The sequence below is a fragment of the Saimiri boliviensis genome, chromosome 1, assembly GCF_048565385.1.
Source record: "Saimiri boliviensis isolate mSaiBol1 chromosome 1, mSaiBol1.pri, whole genome shotgun sequence".
Lineage (NCBI taxonomy): Eukaryota > Metazoa > Chordata > Mammalia > Primates > Cebidae > Saimiri > Saimiri boliviensis.
The window spans coordinates 279,875,151-279,897,467 of NC_133449.1; the positions used below are offsets into that span (position 1 = coordinate 279,875,151).

Below are 22,317 nucleotides of genomic sequence, written 5' to 3' on the forward strand. Positions count from 1 at the left end.
ACTCCAAGCCTTGATATTGTTAGTCTTAATTAAATCAAATAAATAAAGGATGATTATTACATGACACATCAAAGAGCAGAAGCAAGCCCTCTGTAGTTATATGCTGAAATTAAGCTGGCTTGCTTGGTCTGGGTTCCAGAACCCATATACTCATTGTATAGAAATTCAGAAGAAGAAACAATAAAAACCACATAATTTTACCAAACACAACTAATGGATAATAGTTTTTAAGGTATACATACCACACTTGCACACATAGATATGAACACATTTACATGAAAGAAAACCACTTGAAGTAACCACATAAAAATGAAACCAAATAAAAATAAGTTTGTAAATTAAACTTTCAGTAGATAGACACAGATATAATACATTAAAAAAAGGGTTAAGGAAGACTGTGGCTTGTACAGACACACACACACACACACACACACACACACACACACACACATCCACAGAGACACACACACACGAAATGACCAAAAACCATATAATGTTAAAGTTCACACATAAAAAATACAAATAGGAAGGATATGGGCTGGTGAGAATGATAAAAAATATATCCTATAGATAGGAATGTAAAGAAATACAATATCTAGTAGTCACCTTGACAGTACAGCTCAATATGTTGAACCCAAATGTTTCTTGATCCAGCTATGGCAATAGGAAGAATTCCCTGATAGTAGAATCATTTGTAATCGAGAAAATAAACAAAATCCTCTTAACAAAGTATCTGCTCAAAGAAAATTGGTTAAAAATTGTGAGATAGATTTTATGTGCTTTTATAAAATGGCTGTTCAGTATATTTAATGAATAAAGTAAGGTTCAAGAAATTATGCTGGAAAGCAACAAAATTCTAATCAGAGATGTAAATACTACGTAACTAAAATAGTCATTACAAATTATAAAGTACTACTCACTTTGTTACATTCTCACTCAATGTATTTTTATTTTAGTTCAGCTTTCATGTAATTTTAAATTAATGCAGTTGCATCCTACAATAAGCATAAATTATGTCTAAGTATAGTAAGGTTCAGTTTTGTGTTGGGGGAAAATAGATGTATAGTTATTTCTTTTTCATGTTAATAAATATTGAAATACAGGTTAGTGGGTAAGTATTCTACATAGATAGAGATAATGAGATAAAGATAAGTCAATATAGAAGGGGTAGTTAAACCCTATAGTAGTCCTAACAGTGGCTTAAAAAGTCATGCATGACCATTTTTCTCTGCCACCTCCATCTGATTTTTGATCCACAGTGAAGGTGGCTCTGATTTTCCTGAGTTTCCCTCAACACTTCCAGGACCTCTTTTACCAAGAGCTGCCTCTGCATGTAATTAAAACTCACCGGAGCAGTGAGTAGAATTGGTGATGTATTAGTCAGGGTTCTCTACAGGGACAGAACTAAAGGATTGATGAATGTACGAAAGGGAGTTTAATAAGGGGTATTGATTCACAAGATGGCAAGGTGAAGTCCCACAATAGGCCATCTGCCAGCTGAAGAGCAAGGAAGCCAGTTCAAGACCCAAAACCTTAAATGTAAGGAAGCTGACAGTGCGGGCCCAAGAGCCCCTGACAAACCAGTGGTGTATGTCCCAGTGTCTAAAAGCTGAAGAGCTTGGAGTCTGATATTTGGGGGCAGGAGGCATCTAGCACAGGAGAAAGATGAAGGCCAGAAGACTCAGCAAGTCTATTTTTGCCTCCTTCTTCTGCCTGCTTTGTTCTAGCTGTGCAGGCAGCTGATTAGATATTGCCCACCCAGAGTAAGGGTACATGTGCCTTTCCCTATCCACTGACTCAAATGTTAATCTCCTTTGGCAACACCCTCACAGACACACCCAGAAAAAATACTTTGCTTCCTTCAATCCAATCAAGTTGACACACAATATTAACCATCACAAGTCCACCTCTTGTCAACTTGAACCCATACACATCTCCAAAGTTACATGTAATCTCCAAATAAAGACAATAATAAGGTACTAATTATTCCTAACATAATACAGCAATTCCTCCTACAACCAGAAGCACACTAATCCTTTACCTGAATGCTATTACATAAAGTTAACAACACTTAAATGCTGACATGACGTCAATAAATCTTGTGTCACGTGATAAAGAAAAAAGAAAGGAGATAAAATGAAGATACTCTTCTTAGCACAGGTGTAACATGCACACACATATTCTTAAGGAAGAAGTATTCATGTCAATTGCAGTCATCATTTCTGCAACTGGTCACATGGTTGAAGCTGGTATGGATGATGACCTTCTTCTACTACTTGTAATTCTGTATTTCCTTTTTCTTAAGCACCTCAGCAGGTCATGGTTTATTACCTGGTGGAGTGACCCAAACCTTTATTCCTGAAGGGTCTGGGACATTTGTATCTGCCTGGATTGGGTGGTTGTAGTTTCCCGTTGATCTTATTCACAGGGCATGTTAATACTAAGAGATGCCCTAAGACATCTCCTGTATTCCACACATATTCTTCCTTACCTCCATTGTGGAGTAGTAGACTGATTTCGTCTTGATAATGTGGATGAATCACCCCAGCCAACACTGTAACTCCCTTCTTAGCCTGTTGACTTAGAGTTAGGAGGAGCCCAAAGTGGCCAGGTGGCAATCTCAACTTCCAGTTTAATGGAGTTGTTATTGTGTCTCCTGGTGGCAGCATTCTTCCCTCTGAAACTAAGGCCTCTAGGCCAGCAGAATGTCATGTTGCAGAAACAGGATGCAAGAATTTTGCTGGTGGATCACTAGGGTTGATGGTGAGTGGTACCACGTCCACCTTTTGATTCCTGGACTGGTGAATCCTGGCTGTGGGAGAAACAGTGCCATATATTAAACACTGATTCAGAGCATACATGACCTTCTGGAGAAATGATTGTACTGAAGGCAGAACTGGGTGGAAGTAATCAGATCATGTGAGTGGTTTCCCCATGCTGTTCTTGTGATAGTGAGTGCATTTTCATGAGATATGATGGTTTTATAAGGGGCTTTTTTTCTTTGCTCAGCACTTCTCCTTCCTGTTGCCCATGAAGAAGTTTCCTTTCTTCCCCTTCACCTTCCACCCTGATTGTAAGTTTCCTGAGGCCTTCCCAGCCATACTGAACTATGAGTCAATTAAACATATTTTTATAAATTACCCAGCTTGAGGCATTTCTTCATAGCAGTATGAGAACACACTAACACAGGTGGTTAGGGAAAATGGAGCAGGCAGACTATGATGTTGTTCAAAGTATACAACATTTCACTTAGGAAAAATCTTTTTTTTTTTTTTTGAGGCCAAGTCTTGCTCTGTCACCCAGGCTGGAGTGCAGTGGCTCCATCTTGGCTCACTGCAACCTCAACCCAGGGTTAAGCAATTCTCCTGCCTCAGCTTCCCCAGTAGCTGGGATTACAGGCACACACCACCACACCCAGCTTTTTTTTTTTATTTTTAATAGAGATGGGGTTTCACCGTGTTAGCCAGCCTGGTCTTAATCTCCAGACCTTGTGATCCTCATGTCTCAGCTTCCCAAAGTGAGGATAAATAAATTCTGAACATCTAACACACAACATGGTGACTCCAGCTAATAGCAATGCATTGTATTCTTGAAAATTGCTAAGAGAGTAGATTTTAAGTGTTCTTACTACATAAACTGATACATATGTAAGGAAATGCTTAAGTTAATTAGCTCCATTTAGTCATTCCACAATGTATACATATTTCAAAACATGCTCTACACAAGCAATACATACAGTATTGTCAATTACAAAATAAATAGATTGGGTAAAAAAAAGTGCAAAAAATTATTCAGGTCTCTACATAAATGAGATTTTACAAAATTGCTTTTCCTGATTACCGTAGGAAAGTTTCTCACCTTGAATCTGTTTTCTTCCCATTCCCCTATAGATAGGACATTAGATTTCAGGACTTGACCTCTCAATTTTGTTCACATTGTTTCCCTGGCACCTTGGACAGTGTGCCTGGCACTTCATGTACTCATTAATTTGAGAGGAGTAATTAGAAACTATTAAACCATTCTGTGCATCTGTGCTTCTGTAAATGTATTGTCTGACCATACAAAATGTTATATGTATGAATTCTCAAAATTGAATCTAAAAAGTGAAACACTGCTTTATATTAGTGTTTTCAACATGAATTGAACAAAAGAACATTGACTTGAATTTAAGTTAATTCTCCTTGAATTTAAGGTAATGTTTCCCTCTTTAATGAGTTTATCCGAATTTTATTATGATATGAATGTTTGCTTGCAAAATAGTGAGATCACATTGTGTTATGACTATAATTTTACAACATAGAAATACATAATGCTTTACTAAATTATTAATTTCTACATATAGTTTCACATATACATATCTGTGTACTAAAGTGATATGTTATGAACTGACTTGAATCCTCAATTTATATGCAGACTCCCTAACCGTGAATGTGCCTGTATTTGGAGATAGACCTTTTCAGGAGGTAATTAAGGTTAAATGAGGTCATAAGAGTGGGTTCTAATCCAATAAAATTGGTGGACTTATTTAAAAAAAGGAAGACACAGCAGAGAGTTCCTCCCTCTCCCTTCCCTTCCCCTCCCCCTTCCCCTCCCCCTTCCTTCCCCCTCCCCTTCCCCATCTTCCTATCCACCTCCCACTCCCTTCACTTCCCTCCTCCGCCTCCCCCTCCCTCCCTCTCCCTCTCTCCCTCTTTCCCTCTCCCTCTCTCCTTCTCCCTCTCCCTCTCCCCCTCCCTGTCCCTTCTCCCTCTCCCTGTTCCTCTCCCTCTCTCTCTCTCCGTCTCTGTCTCTGTCTCTGTCTCTCTTTCTCTATGTGAGCACAGATGAACAGGCATGGAAGAACATAGTGAGAAGCCAGGAAGAGAGGAGGTCTCATCAGAAACCCAAATTTTCTGCTCTTTAATCTCAAGCTTTTTGTGTCCAAAACTGTGAGAATGTAGTTTCTGTTGTTTAAAAAACTCAGGCTGTGGTGTTTTGTTATTGCAGCCTGAGCTGACCAATACAATATCCAAATCAGATCTCATATGATCTCTAACTCATAGTCATTTAAATGTTAGTGATCCCTTACTTAGTTGCAGTTTGTATTAAGTGGGCATCTCCTGATCTTAGTCATCAGAATTCTGTCATACTCAATGGCCAATTTCTCTGTTCTTTGCTTTATCATAGTTTTATAAATTTTTATTCCCTTTGAGTGACTGTTTAAGATATAGAATTTAGCTATTACTAAAAAATAACTTTTAGTGCTGGCTTTAACTGTTACTAACAATACACTAATCTATTACTGATCAAAACAGTGTTGGGAACTTGAAGTGACTTGATACTCTCCATTGCAAATTCTGCCCTCTGGCTCTGACCACTTCTACAAGAGTGTTTTCTCTATGAGCTACATTCTCTCTCTGCATTTCACCATTTACAGTGGTGATACTGTCACCCCCTGGATTTGAGTGATAAGAGAATAAATTTCAAGCTGACTGCTACATACAAGACTACTTCAGATTCTGTGCAAATCAGTGACCATGTTATTTCCTTGTGACACATTAAACATGCCCCAACCAGGACCTCCTGCTCTTTCATCCCGGGTATTTTGTGTTCAATAGTGTCAGGAACAGCTGGTGTGCTATCCAAGCATTGAAAAAGGTAGTCCTTGGATATTTTCATGCTCCAGGAAATTGATTGCGACTTCTTAATGGAAAGAGTATGAAATCTGTGTCTTTTTCATGAGTTTGGTGACAGTCATGAAGCAGCTGACAAAATAAGCGGTATAGCGGTGTTTAATTGCATTCTTGTAAACACCCAGAGAGGCAATCCTCAAGAACTTTTGAAAAATTTACTTTGAAATCTTCCCTTTCATTAAAGAAGGACTAAACTATACTGCAATTCAGTGGACAATCATTTTTAATTCTATAGATAAAACTGAAGAAATATAATAGGAATGCAGTTATTCTTGCTATCCAGTGATTCTTTTAAGTAGCACAAAGTGGGATTATATAAAAAAAAATATTTGCAGCTTTGATGCATCAATGAAGCATTTTCCAATTCACTCCTTTAAATATTTGAGCCATAAATATTACTTAACATAAATAATTTTTTGTTGTTGTTTTGAGACGGAGTCTTCCTCTGTCACCAGGCTGGAGTGCAGTGGCACGATCTTGGCTCACTGCAACCTGCACCTCTTGGATTCAAGCCATTCTCATGCCTCACCCTCCCCAGTAGCTAGGATTGCAGGCCTGTGTCACCACACCCAGCTAATTTTTGCATTTTCAGTAGAGATGGAGTTTCACCATGTTGGCCAGGATGGTCTCCATCTCCTGACCTAATGATCCGCCCACCTCAGCCACCCAAAGTGCTGGGATTACAAGTGTAGGCCACCATGCCCGGCCACATAAATAATTTAATACAACTATTGGAAGAAAATAATTGTTTGTCATAGCAGAGGTTCATGTAAACAAAATGAAAAAACAAAACAAAACAACAAAAAAGCAAAAAGTGTCAAAGTGAAGATACATGTTCATCTTCGTTTTCCCCATTGTACATTGCAATATGGTGTTGGCTCACCAAATTTTATAAATATTGTCGCTAAGTATTTCTTATTTGTCAAATATTTTATTTCCTATTTGTAACTAATTATAATGCTTTCCTTTAAATATATCCAATGCATAGAACGACTTAGAGTTTTTCAACTGCAGTATTTTTATTTAGAATTAGGGCAGTAATGAATGCTTGTAGACTTACCTATATAACACATGCATAGTGAAGGGATAGCAGACATCCAGATGAAGAATCTGGGAGAAAATACTGTTGATATCAGAGGACTTTACTCAATAAACTGTTTATTTCTATAGCATTAAAGAAAGGTAGTTTTACTGAATCTTTAATACAGGTACCCAATGTTACATAGAAATAAACATTAGACCGGGCACAGTGGCTCACGCCTATAATCCCAGCACTTTGGGAGTCAGAGGCGGGCAGATTACGAAGTCAAGAGATCGAGACCATCCTGGCCAACATAGTGACACCCCATCTCTAGTAAAATACAAACATTAGCTGGGCATGGTGGCACATGCCTGTAGTACCAGCTACTTGGGAGGCTGAGGCAGGAGAACAGCTTGAAGCTGGGAGGCAGAGGTTGCAGTAAGCCAAGATCGTGCCACTGCACTCCAGCCTGGTGCCTGGCAAAAGAGGGAGCCTCTGTCTCAAGAAAAATAAATAAATAAATAAAATAAGAAAAAGAAATAAACATTGGTTAGATTATGATTAATGAGAGTGATGATGTTGATGATGATGGTGACGGATAATATTAGCCTTCACTCCTGACTGCCTAATAATATTTCCCTACATTCCCTCTAAAAGTTCCATCTAGAAGTTTCTTTTCCTGGAAAAGCCTGCTGTTATATATTTTTCATCTGTTAAGTCTTGGCATTGAATGTCTACAGAAAGTTATCATTTCTCACTCTAATCACAACCCTAACATTTTGTTAAAAGAAAACGGTAGGCTGGGTGCAGTGGCTCACACCAGTAATCCTAGCACTTCGGGAGGCCAAGGAGGGTGGATCACGAGGTTAGGAGTTCAAAGCCAGCCTGGCCAAGATGGTGAAACTCCGTCTCTACTAAAAATACAAAAATTAGCTGGGTGCAGTGCTGCGTGCCTGTAATCCAAGCTACTCTGGAGGCTGAGGCAGGAGAATCACTGGAATCCGGGAGGCAGAGGTTGTAGTGAGCCGAGATCCTAATACTACACTCTAGCCTGGGTGACAGAGCAAGACTCCGTCTCAAAAAAAGAAAAAAGAAAAAAGAAAGAAAGGAAAGAAAGAAAGAAAGAAAGAAAGAAATGGTAGAAGTGAAAAAATAATTCATTTCTTTAGCTTCTACAGTCATTTATGAAGATACGATTTGTTCCAAATTTGTACTCTTAGAGAAAAGGCTGAATGAGTAATTGAATGAAAGGGAACAATCCTATTTTTCCCAAACAGAACAGTTACCTTGAATGCCTCCAACAGATTAAGGGAGTTCTACTCACTGTGTAACTTTGGATGTACATGTGTATGTGTATACATATTTGTCTATTGTATTTGCTACAATTTGGGTACTTTTGATTTCACTTTGTTCTGAACTCAGAATAGTAATATTGAACAGGATATTAGGAAGAGATACTCACTCTAAACGTTTTTAGAGACTGATTTTAATGTGCTTATGAACAGATGAGGAAAATACAGAGAAAACCACCCTTCAACTTCTTTTAGCACAAAAAAAAATATATACCCAGGTCAAAAAATATATATACAGGAAAGCTGCAGATCATTCAGATTGTTTGTAGTGTTTTCCTATGTCACTGAATATTTAGGTTAATTCAATTTTGAGGCAAAGAAGTGCTCCTGTAGCTATTTTGCAATTATTTATGGTTTCTCAATTTCTCAAATTTTTCTTTTCTAATTAAAGGCTTCCTAATGCTAGTAGGTGGCTGTTAATTTTTAAATTGCAATTGCAAATTACTTAACAACCTCAAATGTTCTGTGCACTCTAAACCTTTTAGCCTCTTTATTGATATACTAATTATAAAATTAAAACATCAGTAGTAAGCAGATGAGCTAATATAAGTGGTGTCCATGCTTTCTTTGGCATGCCAATCAATAAAGGTATCATGATGACTTTCAGTTTGATGATCTAGCTACTGAAAATGGACACTGCTTTAAAACTACGTATTTAAATTTGTCATTTACGCTAACAGCTATATCCTTGCCCAACGTTTTGTTTATAATGGTTAAACTATCCTCAGTGACATCCTGTACTCATGGCATACTTGACACAGACCAAATTCCAAAGGAAAATCAAGTCCAGCAGATAGGAGGCATTGACTTTGAACGTGGTAAAACAAAAATGCTGAAGTGATTTTGTCTCATTTTCCAGGCGCATATGTACTCCAGGTCAAAGCCACAGATGCAGATGACCCAACCTATGGAAACAGTGCCAGAGTCGTTTACAGCATTCTTCAGGGACAACCTTATTTCTCCATTGATCCCAAGACAGGTAAATTTTTTATTAGAAACAGCATTATCACCAGCCCTTCAAATATTTAAACTTTAATTAAATCTTGGCATGGGGAGTTGCATATTCTAATACAGCCATAAAGATTCAGTGTGATGCATGTTAAGCAATGAAATCAGATCTTACCTTGCTGCTGAAGAATGATTTCCTTTTAAGTGAACTTTGTGTAAAATAAACCTTCTAACTTATCTTTATAAAGTTCAAATTTGTTAGGTAGGCAGTCATTGTTTGTCTTATTTAAAATTTTCAAAAGTCTACTTTAAAAAAAATTCTTCCAGCTATAATAGCTTTTCATTTCAAAATTATTGCATGGGTTCAATTATATTTAGGTTTAGGCCTTAACGATACATAGTAAGATCTTGGAGCTTCTATTGCTGTATATATAAGGGTTATCAATGCTTGATTTAGATTAATAGAGACTTATGCTTATAATGGAAGAAAGGACAGACTGGACAAACTTGTAATACCAAGATCATTGGATCTGTTTGCCTGTGTCTGCAAATCCAGTCCCATTTTTTAATTAAAAAAAATGGCAGTTTTCAAATCCAAATATAATATGAGTAGCATAAGAAGGGCAGGAGGCTATGCACATGGAATATTTTGTCTTTCCTTTTAAATAAATGGTCTCTCTATTTCTAAACAATCAATTTCTGGATGCCGAATACTATGCTAAGGAGACTTAGCCACTTATCAGTTGTCAAAGCAGGCTTTCCATGTCACAGTTGGAGCAGACACCCCACAATGATGGTTATTTTGTCAGTTCTTATGTACTACATTAGATCATATAGCAAACTGAATTTAATGTGGTGTATCACGTGAACTTAATGAAGAATTGTTCTCATACTGAACTAAGCCACATTTTAAATTTGTGAATCAATTTTTAAATATCAACATCCATTTGAAAAGTATACATTTCAGATACTACACATTCAAATAAGTTAAACATTTTAAAATTGATACTTCCTAAGACGTTTGTGTTAAAATCTGTATACCAACTAGATATGTTAATTAATAATTATGTATAATAATGTTGCCTAGAAACATAAGGTCTGTTAATGTTTCTTAACAAAAGTGGACCTGCAAAATCTGCAAAACTTCCTGTCAACTGAGGCTCCCATTCTCTCTTAATTTATCATCTTCATTAAGCCAAAAAGGGGTAGAAGTCATCAGAAAGTTAAAGGACTAAAGCAGGGAGTCACTCCCTTATGTAAACCTGAAGAAAGGGTAGAGTGTAGTAAGGACAGCATCAGTTCTTTGAGATCCCCATTAAGAAGGGAGTATCAGGGCTGAAGAGAATCCAGAGTGGTTTAGGACAAAGAAGCTCCTCTGATTTGAATGGAGTTTTGGGGAACAAAGGCCAGTCTGTCAAATGTTAAAAGTGAGCGCATGATGGAAAAAATTACACCTTACCATACAAGAGATTTTTCAAGAAATATGGCAGTAAAGATAAGGAAACGTTTAACAGTATCATCTAAAAGGAAGTTTTGTGGCTATTTTTTAGCTGTGAAAAAAAATCACATATATCACATATATAATTGTAGAAAAGGGGGGTAAATTAGAAAAAAAAAAAAAAAGAGGTTGAGGAAATTGCTCAATGAAGTTTATAATGCACAGTGTTCCAGAGGAATTAAGGAGGTTTGGACAATAGGCAGAATATATAAAATATAAGGGAAAATTGTCTAAAATGTTTCATTTTATCAGATGGGGCCACTATGGGTTATTTTTTCTTTGTCTTATGTAATTATGTATCTTTTTGAAGCTTGCTGTAATGGGTAATCTGACCAGACATGGAAGTATGGACACTGTATGTCTCTTAGATCCCTTCAGCTTGTGAAGAACGCTCCTCAGGGGCAAGAGGAATAAAATAATGAGAAAAGAGAGTGTATAGAGATTAGTGAAGAAAGAGCATATTAAAGGTCACTTACTTGATTACAATGATAAACTATAAAGTAGGCAAGTTTATATACTCAGAATAAGAGTGAGTATTCTCTCTTAGAGAGAGAATTAAGCATTTAACATTAAGGATTTAATATTGGTAAAATAACTGTAGATAAAACCATATCTAACCTTTAAAAAGTGAGATGAGAATCAAAGAATGATAAATTTAAACATGAAGAATGAGTTAAGAATGTAATTGTTATGGTCAAATGACTACCAAACAAATTTATGAGCCAAAAAAAATAAGCTTCCCTTGATTTCGCTTGGCCGATGTCAACTTTGGATATATCCTGGTGTCTTTAAAAAGTTTGTTTTACCATACAGTATGTGAATATGTAATGTAACATTTATAATTTTGTATTTATATTTCTATCAGTTTATTATTTAGCACTAACAGTGAAACAATTCTGTCATAAGCTATGTAATAGATTTTTGAAGCATTGATTTTCACTGGAGACAGAAGTCTTGATACTAACAATGCCTCAGACCACTAGGCAGGAAAAGATTAGATGATGAAGCACTTCATTAAGAGAATGAAAACTAGTTCTTGATGCACAGAAACCATTAAGAAGACTTTTTGTCAAATTTATCACCTTGTGGTAGATAAGAGTAAATCAAAAATCAAGGATAATTGCAATTTCTCAGAAATAGTCTCCATTTGTTCCAGCCATACAGCTTCCCTTTATGATTTATTTGCTGTTATTAAATAAAATGCTTGAAAAACTAATACTATCTGAAATTTTCTGCATTCAAGTGTAGAAAGCAGCTTAAAACAATTCTGAAAAGAAGACTCTCATCAAAACCTCTGGTGCCTAAATATTTATGAAGAGAAAAAGAGATAATTTTGTGTTTCATTTGAAATGAGAAAATAAAAAGATTTCTACATTGATACTGCAGTTTTACAAACATTCTCAGCATCTCTAAGTGGATATGGCAAGTTTATTTCTAAACAATATAAATTGACATATTCTAAACAGTATAAATTCACTTATTCCATGAAATAAACCAAGAAATAATAGTTCTTTCAAAATCAGTGTATGTAACAATTTTTTGTCATAACTATGAAATAATTTACTCTGACTTAAAATCCAGATGCATTCATTTATATGCTTCAGATGATTAGTAAATGATATTTAAAACACACAAAATGTAGCTACAACTATAAAACATTAAACAATTATGTTTATTATACTTAACATTTGTAAAATTAAAATGTTTCTATATTAATGTATTATTTTATTATACAAATTATTTCAGTTAATGTTATAAAATATTTGAAAACATCTATAATCTATACAACATTAAACAAGAGCAAAATATTATAATATTTAATTCAGTGATTAAAATCAGGGTGCTAAACATCTCAACAGTTTTGATAATAGAGTAACTCCATGTAAGAAAATAAATATTAGTATAAATGATGAACTCTTGTATCTTAATTTATTCTTAAACTTCTGTTAATGCATTTAAATTTTCCCTAAGTGATTCTAAATAACTAATCTGAGTTCAGTATTGTCATATTGCACATCATATGGTAATGATATACTATATTTTTCTAAATTATCTGAGCTCTACTTGAGAATACATCATAATATTATTTTACTTCAATATCCTCTTGTTAATCCTTAAACTTGGTTCTTTTCTATCATGGTAAAATATACTCAACATGAAATTGACTATTTTAAGCATTTTAAGTGCACAATTCAGTAGCAGTAAGTATGTTTACATTTTTGTGCAACCCTTATACCATCTAAACAAAACATTTCCCTCCATATCTCTTAATTTACGTGCATTGTCAAAAATGCATCATTTATAAATGTTTATTTTACATGTTTCTACATGTATTTATAAAATTCTTATTAAGAAAAACAATAGAGTGAGAATAGATGTGCATACGATACTTTAAAAAGGTTTTATTCCCTGTTCTGATATTTCTTGCTGTGTGATCTTGCTCTAAATTCTGCTTAGGGAAACATGATAAAGTTTGCTCACATGACTGATATTTTCCCAAGATTTTTATACTGAGTCTCTCAACTTTTCATTCAGAGATAATAATCTTCAAGGCTTTCTCCCAATGAAACCTCCTCCTATAGCTTGACTGATATTATTCTTGTATGTCTTCTAAGTGTGTTGGTGTTATAAAAGCTTCATATTGAAATTAAAGCATGGGCCAATGACTTTATATTTTGAGCTGACACTTTACAATACTATACACGTACTTATGCTTATGGCTTGAACATTCTTTAAAAAAGTCACATGATGTTATAAGAGATACACACACACACACACACACACACACACACACACACAGTGGAACTTACTATAGTGAGTTACTATAGTAGAACAAATTCACATACCCATCATCTTATTTATTCTCCCCTTACATTCTGCCCCTTCTCATGGCAAAGATAGTTATAACCTACTCATTTAGCAAAAATCCTAAATACGATACACTATTACTAACTATAGTGCTCATGGTGTACATTCGATCTTTTAACTTGTTTATCTTATATTTTTTCTATTTGTATCCTTTTACCTACACCTCCCCATTTTCTCTCCCCTACCCTGACCCTTATAACCTCTCTTTTATTCTTTACATATTAGACCCTTTTTTTTTAGATTCCACATGTAAATAAGATCACACAATATTTTTATTTATGTGCCTGGCTTATTTCACTTACAACACTGTCTCTCAGGCCTATCCATGTTGTGGCAAACGACAGGATCTCCTTTCTCACGATGAATAGTATTCCATTATATGTGTATGCCACAGTCTCTTATTCTGTTTGTCCAGTGATGAACAGCTACATTGCTTTCATATATTGACTACTGGGAATAAAGCTGCAATAAACATGAAATGCAGACATCTTTGTGAGGTGATAATTTCATTTCCTGTCTATAGATCCAGAAAAGGCGTTGGTGGGTCATACGAGTATGGAACATTCGTTTTCGTTGAGACAGAGTCTCACTCTGTCACCAGACTTGAGTGCAGTGGAGCTATCTTAGCTCACTGCAACCTCCGCCTCCCAGGTTCAAGCCATTCTCCCTCCTCTGCCTCCCAAGTAGCTGGGATCACAGGTGTGCAACACCACACCCAGACAACTTTTGTATTTTTAGTACAGATGGAGTTTTGCCATATTGGCCAGGATTCTGTCCGTATCCTGACCTCGTGATCTGCCCATTTTGGCCTCCCAAAGTGTTGGGATTACAGGCGTGAGCCACCACTCCCATCCTGGAACATTCTTTTGATATTAATTCAGGATAAAATCTGGTAGAACTGAGTGAGACCTCAGTTGGTACTCGTGAAAGAAATTATATCTTCCTTCTTAAAGGGCAAAATAAAAGAGTTTTTTCCTACATAAGGAAGTCACTCTTAATACTTTTTGCCAGAATGAATATGTTGACAGGAAGCATTAAGGCAAGAATTGATTATGGAATAACAAAGGCAAGGAAATCAATAGAAGCTAATAAATATGAGGAAAGAAAACTGTGTCAAAAAAATAAACAATTCTTAAGATAAAACAGCACAAATGGTTACCTATTTTGTAATATTATAATTGTGTAATAAAATCCCATGCCCAGGAATTCACTGCAGGCAATCATTTTCTTGTATTCTGCATTGTCAGACTTCAAGAAGATTCTGGGTGAGTTCCATTTGCTTTGTTTTAGAAATCATGAGATGAACACATCAGCAAAAAGAGCCAAAAATGTTTGGGCTTGAAAGGAAAATATTCCAGAGGGATGTGATATATGCCTTTAGGAAGTTGTAGAGCTGTCATGTAGAAGAAGAACAAGATGTATTCTATGCAGCTTGAGAGGAAAAGAGCTATCAATGCATAGTGTGAGTTACAGGAAGAAAGAATACTGGCTCCATATATACTCATATGTATAAAAAAGGCTGAGTGAGGTGGCTCAGGCCTGTAATCCCAGCACTTTGGGAGGTCAAGGCAGGCGGATCATGAGGTCAGGAGATTGAGACCATGCTGGCTAACGTGGTGAAACCCCATTTCTAATAAATACACAGAAAGTTAGCTGGGTATGGTGGTACACACCTATAGTCCCAGCTATTCGAGAGGCTGAGGCAGGAGAATCACTTGAACCCGAGAGGCCGAGGCTGCAGTGAACCAAGATCATGCCACTGCACTCCAGCCTGGGTGACAGAGTGAGATCCTGTCTCAAAATAATAATAATAATAAAGTTAAGAATAATACCATAAATAAGAGTGACAACTCATTAGATTGTGAGTTTCACGTTACTGGATGGGTTAAAGCAGATGATAAGTAATGAACTGGTGGTGTTAGATTTGATTATGTCATTTGTTGCACATTTATCTGCAACACGTGACCTGACTGGTTCTTTGCTATTGGGAGACTGAGATGAATCAAGTAGGTCATCAGGTAGATCCCTATCTATTACAGGGAGCTCATCAGGTCCTCAGAAGTTTATATGTGAGTTTTCTAGTGTATAATTTTCTGATACATAATGCTACTGTGACTGAAAGGATGAACGTTTTCAGAGGAAAGAACTTCCGGAGAAAGTGGTTTGTAAGTCCTATAGGAGAGTTAAGGCATGTTACAGTTAAGAAGCTGGACAATATAGTCTCTACATTTCTTACTGAAGGTAACCTGATAACTCTTTTTGTCTTTCACATACATTAGCAAAATATTTCAAAAATCATATACCTAATCTATGCAATGATGAACACAACATTTGAATTAATATCATTCAAGAATGTACTAATATTTTTAAAAATCCATTTTAAATTTTAGGCGAATTTATGACTAAAATAAAATGAAACTCAATAACTTTTCATATAAACTAATGCAAAACCTGGTCTCATAATTTTAATGTAACTGAGCTGTGGAATTGAAAACAGAAACTTGTATTCTCACTGCTAAAGTTAAGTTTTGAGTACTATCATTACTCTTTTTATCCTTCAATTTATCAGCTATCTCTAACATACTCGTTTATTAAAATAGTAATTTTTAATGTTTCCTCCAAATCTTTATTAAAAACAGTTAACCATGGTCAACACTGGAGTCTGTGTTCGACTGGGAGAGATCTCCTTCATGGCTATTCAAAAACTTTTCATGATACAATAATTATAATACCCCTAGGTGAATTCTTCTCTTGCAAAATAAATAGCTATAGGATAAAATAAACCATGAAATGGATTCTTCAGAGCATGGGTAGGAGATGAGGAGAAGGTACAGGAAAAAAATGAAAAGAAAATCTATTTTTGGATTATGATTCACAGAGAGTAGAATAAAAAAGCAAAGAGAATAAAATAATAAAATTAAAGTGAACTAAAAAATTAGGATATATATATATATAGGTGGAAAAGTAACATAGCTGTCTTAAGAACAGGGAAACAGAAAAACAGATGTACTCTAGGGTCGTCATTGTCTGGGGTAAACCCCAATCTTCCTTGTTCTATGCAGAGGAAATCAAGGGTGCAGACACACAAGGAGTAAGGTTAAGAACTGAGGTTTGCTGCCAGACGTGGTGACTCACGCCTGTAATCCCAGCACTTTGGGAGCAGAGACAGGTGGATCATGAGGTCAGGAGATCAAGACCATTGTGGCTAACACAGTGAAACCCCGTCACTACTAAAAATACAAAAAGTTAGTCAGATGTGGTGGCACAGGCCTGTAGTCCTGGCTACTCGGGAAGCTGAGGCAGGAGAGTCACTTCAACTTGGGAGGCTAGAGGCAGGCTTCGCAGTGAGCTGATATTGTGCCACACTGCAGCCTGGGCAACAGAGGGAGACTCAGTCTCAAAATAATAATAATAATAATAATAATAATAATAAAATAAAATGGCAAAAGAAAGTGAGCAAAAGGCTCTCCTGCAGGGACAGGGGTCCCGAATAGGTTTCTGCTGGGGTGAAATGCAACAGGTTTTATAGATAAGCTTGAGGAAGTGGCGTCTGATTTACATAGGGCATGAAAGATTGGTCAGAACATGTGTATCCTTTGCATAAGGTGCAAAAAATGGGTTATGGCTAGGTGTGCCATTTGCATGGCATGTAAAAATCTGGCCACCCCACCCTAATCTTTTATTGGGCAGATATGTTCTACCTGGCCAGTGCCACCTTGCCTAGTTCTTTACTGTACATGTGGTGACAAAGAAAAGGGAAGACAGAGCCTTCATGCTGAACATGTGTGGCTCCCAGGTAGCCCTTTTCTATTGGCACAGCTGCTGGCATTCCCCCAAGCAAGCTTCCAGCTTGCTTAGCTATGTCTGCAGTTCAGTTTTTCAGTCTACTCTTTCTTAGAAAGGAAATGATTTGGGGGCTGCTTTTTATTAAAAGGGAAATTTTAACGAGGACTCTTTTACTCTTACTGTCTGCCTAAATAATTCCTTTCCATCTCCTGTATCACTCTGAGCCAGACATTGACTAGATGACAGAAATAAACAAGAAAATAGACTTCTCTCTGTTCGAAAGTGGCTTTCAGTCTGGTAGAGAAAGGCAAACAGGCAACAAATCAACAAATGCAACAAAACAGTCTACATGCTAAGACTGAGTCCTACAGAGGGTATGGTCGTTTCTTCCTGAAGCTGTGCTGTAAGAAATGGCTTCACGGGGGAAAAAAAAAAAAAAAGACTAAACTAGAAGAAACCAGAAAGATGTCCACTAACTAGACAGGTATTCATGAGGGAACTGGGAGAATGAGCATAAGAAGTGTGGAGAAGTTTCAGAGCTCTGTGGACCTGGAGTGACTGGAATAGCTAGAGCCTGAGCACCTCAATGTGTGTGCTTCCAATGGCATCTTCTCACATGCTTTGATCGCTAGGAGTGGATGACTGGAGAAAAGTCATTTCTTGTAGGGGTCTCAAATTCCTTACTCCATTCAGAAGGAATATGTCACATAATAATTCCGTGAATCGCGTTATTCAAGTGATCCCCTACCAACTTGTCATTTCTTTAAATAAACACCATCCTTTAAATATATTTATTCATGTGGAATGGTATGATGGATCCTAGACTAGGATTCAGGTTATCAATCCTGACATTACTGCTGTCACCCATACCTCAGATTACTCAGGCTTGCCATTATTCATACAGTTGCTATGCTCCTGAAAATAAAATTTAAAAGCATATCCATCCATCTATCTATCTATCTATCTATCTATCTATCTATCTATCTATCATCTATCTATCCCAGTAGTCTCAGGTTATAAGAATTAACTTATGTTAGATACAGAAGGACATCTGAAAAGAGTTTGGAATTATGGAAGATAGTCTTCAAAATTGTAGTAGCATTCTGTCACCAAATAGATGATAGCAGAAGGTCTATCGCTATATCACTATCCACCTATCTGTTTCTATATCTATCTATCTATTTATCTGGACAGAGAAAGTTGTGGAATTGTTTTTTTCTGGTTATTTGCTGAGGTATATAAATAGCTGTCTACTGGGATCCAGTTAGATTAAAATATTAAGATGCAATTGAAAAGAGACAAAATAGGTATTATCAGACTTAAGAGTAGATATATATTTTTTCTGGTCATTCATAAAAATCGCCAAGACCTTTTCCACCACACTCACAGCCCTGCCCTCCTGTTCCACCCTGTGTCTGATGAGTGACCTTTCTGCTGCTTCTAGCCCTGCTGCAATGATATGCAACTGGATGGTATGTGTAACTCAGATGGAGGAAAGATTGTATATGTAGTTTGAAAGTCAATTTCTAGTGATGACCAGGATGCGCTTCCCCTGACCCAGCACCTCTTCCATTTAGGAACCAGAGGAAACATAATGTAGTATTTGTATAATTTTTGGGGGAGTTTATATCTGGGGACTAAGCCAAACTCCAAATTCAACATGAGAAGAGAATCTTTAAACATTGCAGTTTATTTTAAAAGCCAGGAAAGGACATTTTCAGGAAGTTATTTTGTTTCATGGCTACCTGTTGTTTATCAGTTTCTCAACAATGAAACAAAAATTGATTGCATCATCATGGGGAAAGAAGAACTTCGCATCTTAAGGTTTTAATGTAACTGGATCTCAGTATATAGCATTTTATTTAGGTCAGCAAATAACCAGTAAAAAACACAACTCCAGAACTCTGTCTCTCTCTTCAGATAAATAAAAAGATAGATAGTTGGATAGATATAAGAATAGATAGATAGTGATAGATAAAATTCTTATATTGGAAATTTTTATGCTAGAAATTAATGAAGTAAATATATATATATAATTTTCTTATTGAAAATTAATTGATAGACTTAGTCAACAACAGGACAAAGTATAATACATATGATTCATACCCAGGGATCTATCTAGAATATATAAGCATTGTAAGTCAAGCAGAAGTCACATAACTTAAGGTATGTAGAACCAGAACACTCATAGGTAGAGATGAAGAATCTTAGTTAAGAGACTTGGAAATGAAGCATCAGGAGCCTGAGCTGAAGAAAGGACAAACACGTTGAATTAAAAAGGTGTCAGTACCAATTCATAAATAAAGTGGCAGCAGCATAAATGAAGATTGTCCTTTACTGCAATGATTTCCTGCAAGAAGTTAGAAAAAAATCTCAGATTGAAAATCTGAATCATCATTTGTTAAGTAGAGAGCAGAAAGTCCAGATAAAACAGGAATATATGTTGGGTTTATGATTTGGATTCTATGTTTGTTGATGGTTGATTTATTTTTGTTGATATTATATTTGTTATTCATATATGCTATTTAAAGAAAGCAGTGTATGTTTCTTAAGGAAAGAAACAACATCATTAAAGCCAGTTGTGTTTAAAAGAAATGATGTCCAATCTCTCCCTAAAACCATTGACTAAAGATTGGAATTTGGTATGAAATTTATTCATGACTTTATTTGAAAAGAATCCAGGAGGTTTTAGTTATTTTACTTTGAATAGATAGGAATATAAACTACTTTTACACCTGGACACCAGGACAGAAAATGAGGGCAGTATGTAAACATGAACATATACTGTAAACTTCACATTTAAAATTTGATTATTTATAGATTCATTCATTCAGCCATTCATTCAGTTAATTGGTTTGCATATACTTATTGTTTTCCTTGTAAATGTCAAGCACTGTCCTGAATTTTGAAGGAATTTGGTGAAATATCTGTTGCTAAAATAATAGGAATTCTGAAAGACAAAATATGTAATGAAGATATTGAATGCATTTTTAGAAAATAAATTAGTTTAATTATCCTAGAAAGTAAACACGAAAAGAAGAAACTAATAATAATTGGACATTGAATACTTATTTTTACCACTTTGCATTTTTAGTATTTATACTTTTATCCCTATTTTATTATTATTATTATTATTTTTGAGATAGAGTCTCACTCTGTCACCCAGGTTGAAGTGTAGTGGCACAATCTTAGCTCACTGCAACCTCCACCCCCCAGGTTCAAGCAATTCTCCTATCTCAGCCTCCCAAGTAGCTGGGACCACAAGCTCCCACCACGGTATCCTGCTAATTTTTTTGCAATATTAGTAGAGACAGGGTTTCATCATATTGCCAGGCTGGTCTCAAACTCCTGATCTCAAGTGACCTACCCACCTCAGCCTCCCATAGTGCTGGGATTACAGGCATGAGCCACTATGCTTGGCCTTATTTCTGATTTTTAATGATTTATTCTTTTTAAAGATAAAATCATGCATAGAAATCATATCTAAGTTGGTTTACTTATGAAGGTAAGATGACTACCTCTTTCAGGTTGTTCTTTGACCATATTTCTCATTGCTGCATGGCATTTTATTATGTAGCTACCATAATATTTTAAATTATGTCATAACCATTGGACATTTTGGATGTGTCACCTTTTAAAAGATATAATTTTAGCTATTATGTCTTCGTTAGTGATTCTAAGAGGAATCATGTTGTTATTGTTGCAGACTATTTTATTTAAGAAAACACAATATTTGTGATATTTATTTTACATTATTACGTTCATCCCTTAAGGTGTTATTAGAACAGCTTTGCCAAACATGGACAGAGAAGTCAAAGAACAATACCAAGTACTCATCCAAGCCAAAGATATGGGAGGCCAGCTTGGAGGATTAGCCGGAACAACGATAGTCAACATCACCCTCACTGATGTCAACGACAATCCACCTCGATTCCCCAAAAGTAGGTCACCTTTCCTGTTAAGTCTAAATGATTGCAGTTTAAAAAAAAATGCAGTGCTGTCATTGAATGCTATGGGACACTTAGTCTTTAGGAAGCAGAAGCTAATGGATTAAAAATTACACGTCTTCAGGATTGAACATTTTGATGAGACACATGCCTAGTGTTACTTTAGAAGAAAATAGGCCGGGCGCGGTGGCTCAAGCCTGTAATCCCAGCACTTTGGGAGGCCGAGGCGGGTGGATCACGAGGTCGAGAGATCGAGACCATCCTGGTCAACATGGTGAAACCCCGTCTCTACTAAAAATACAAAACATTAACTGGGCATGGTGGCGCGTGCCTGTAATCCCAGGTACTCAGGAGGCTGAGGCAGGAGAATTGCCTGAACCCAGGAGGCGGAGGTTGCGGTGAGCCGAGATTGCGCCATTGCACTCCAGCCTGGGTAACAAGAGCAAAACTCCGTCTCAAAAAAAAAAAAAAAAAAAAAAAGAAGAAAATAATGAGCCAGTAGTTAAAGTATTGGTCTTATGCTATCAATTTTTATTTAAGTAAAATATTCAAAATGAGTTGGGATCTTACCCTAATATTTTATCAGCTGCGAAAGTAACATAAGTGTGCCAAATCTAATGTAAATATGGAGCCTCATAGTTTTAACACATATGCCACCATATTAGATTCTATGTCATATAATGAGCATTAGAATTTTGTACCTTCTCTTTAGTGATTATACGTATTGAATCACTTCCAAATATTTTCATGTATCAGGTGATGATGTTGATGCTATTTACATTATTTTAGTTCTGACTAGTTATTTCATTTTAGTTTTGTAATAGATAAAAATTGCTCTAGTTTCTATGATAATAGAGTGATTCACTCTTGTGTCTTCTCTGTAACTCTGTGTTTCTTGTTGAAAATGAGTTCTCACCTGTGCTACATTTAGTTTTTTGTTGCAGTATTACGTTTAACACCAATCACTACCTACTTTATTCCTGGTGCATTTTCGAGGATCATTTCAGGGTCCCTAGGACAGAATACAGAAGCTGCATGTTTCTATTACCAGTTGTATAGGGATCTTAATTAAGTCACTAGGCAGTCATTTGCATAAAGAGTTAAAAAACAAACAAACAAACCAAAAAAAAAACAAAACAGTTTTTCTCTTTCCATTCCAGGAGAGTTTATGAGTTCATCTTCTAAAATATATAATACTAAGGGTATTTAACCAAATGAACAATTT

General features: G+C 36.1%; 1 protein-coding gene across 5 annotated transcripts in view; it reads left to right on the forward strand.

Moving 5' to 3' along the window:
• The window catches only part of CDH12 (cadherin 12), a 1,124,818-nt gene that overhangs the window by 1,007,136 nt on the left and 95,365 nt on the right, over nucleotides 1-22,317 (forward strand). For all 5 annotated transcript variants that reach the window (XM_074386961.1, XM_074386957.1, XM_074386965.1 and 2 more), the window contains 2 exons: nucleotides 8,905-9,024; nucleotides 20,919-21,086. In XM_074386961.1, coding sequence (XP_074243062.1) covers nucleotides 8,905-9,024; nucleotides 20,919-21,086 — 288 coding nt within the window. The remainder of the gene's footprint in view (nucleotides 1-8,904; nucleotides 9,025-20,918; nucleotides 21,087-22,317) is intronic.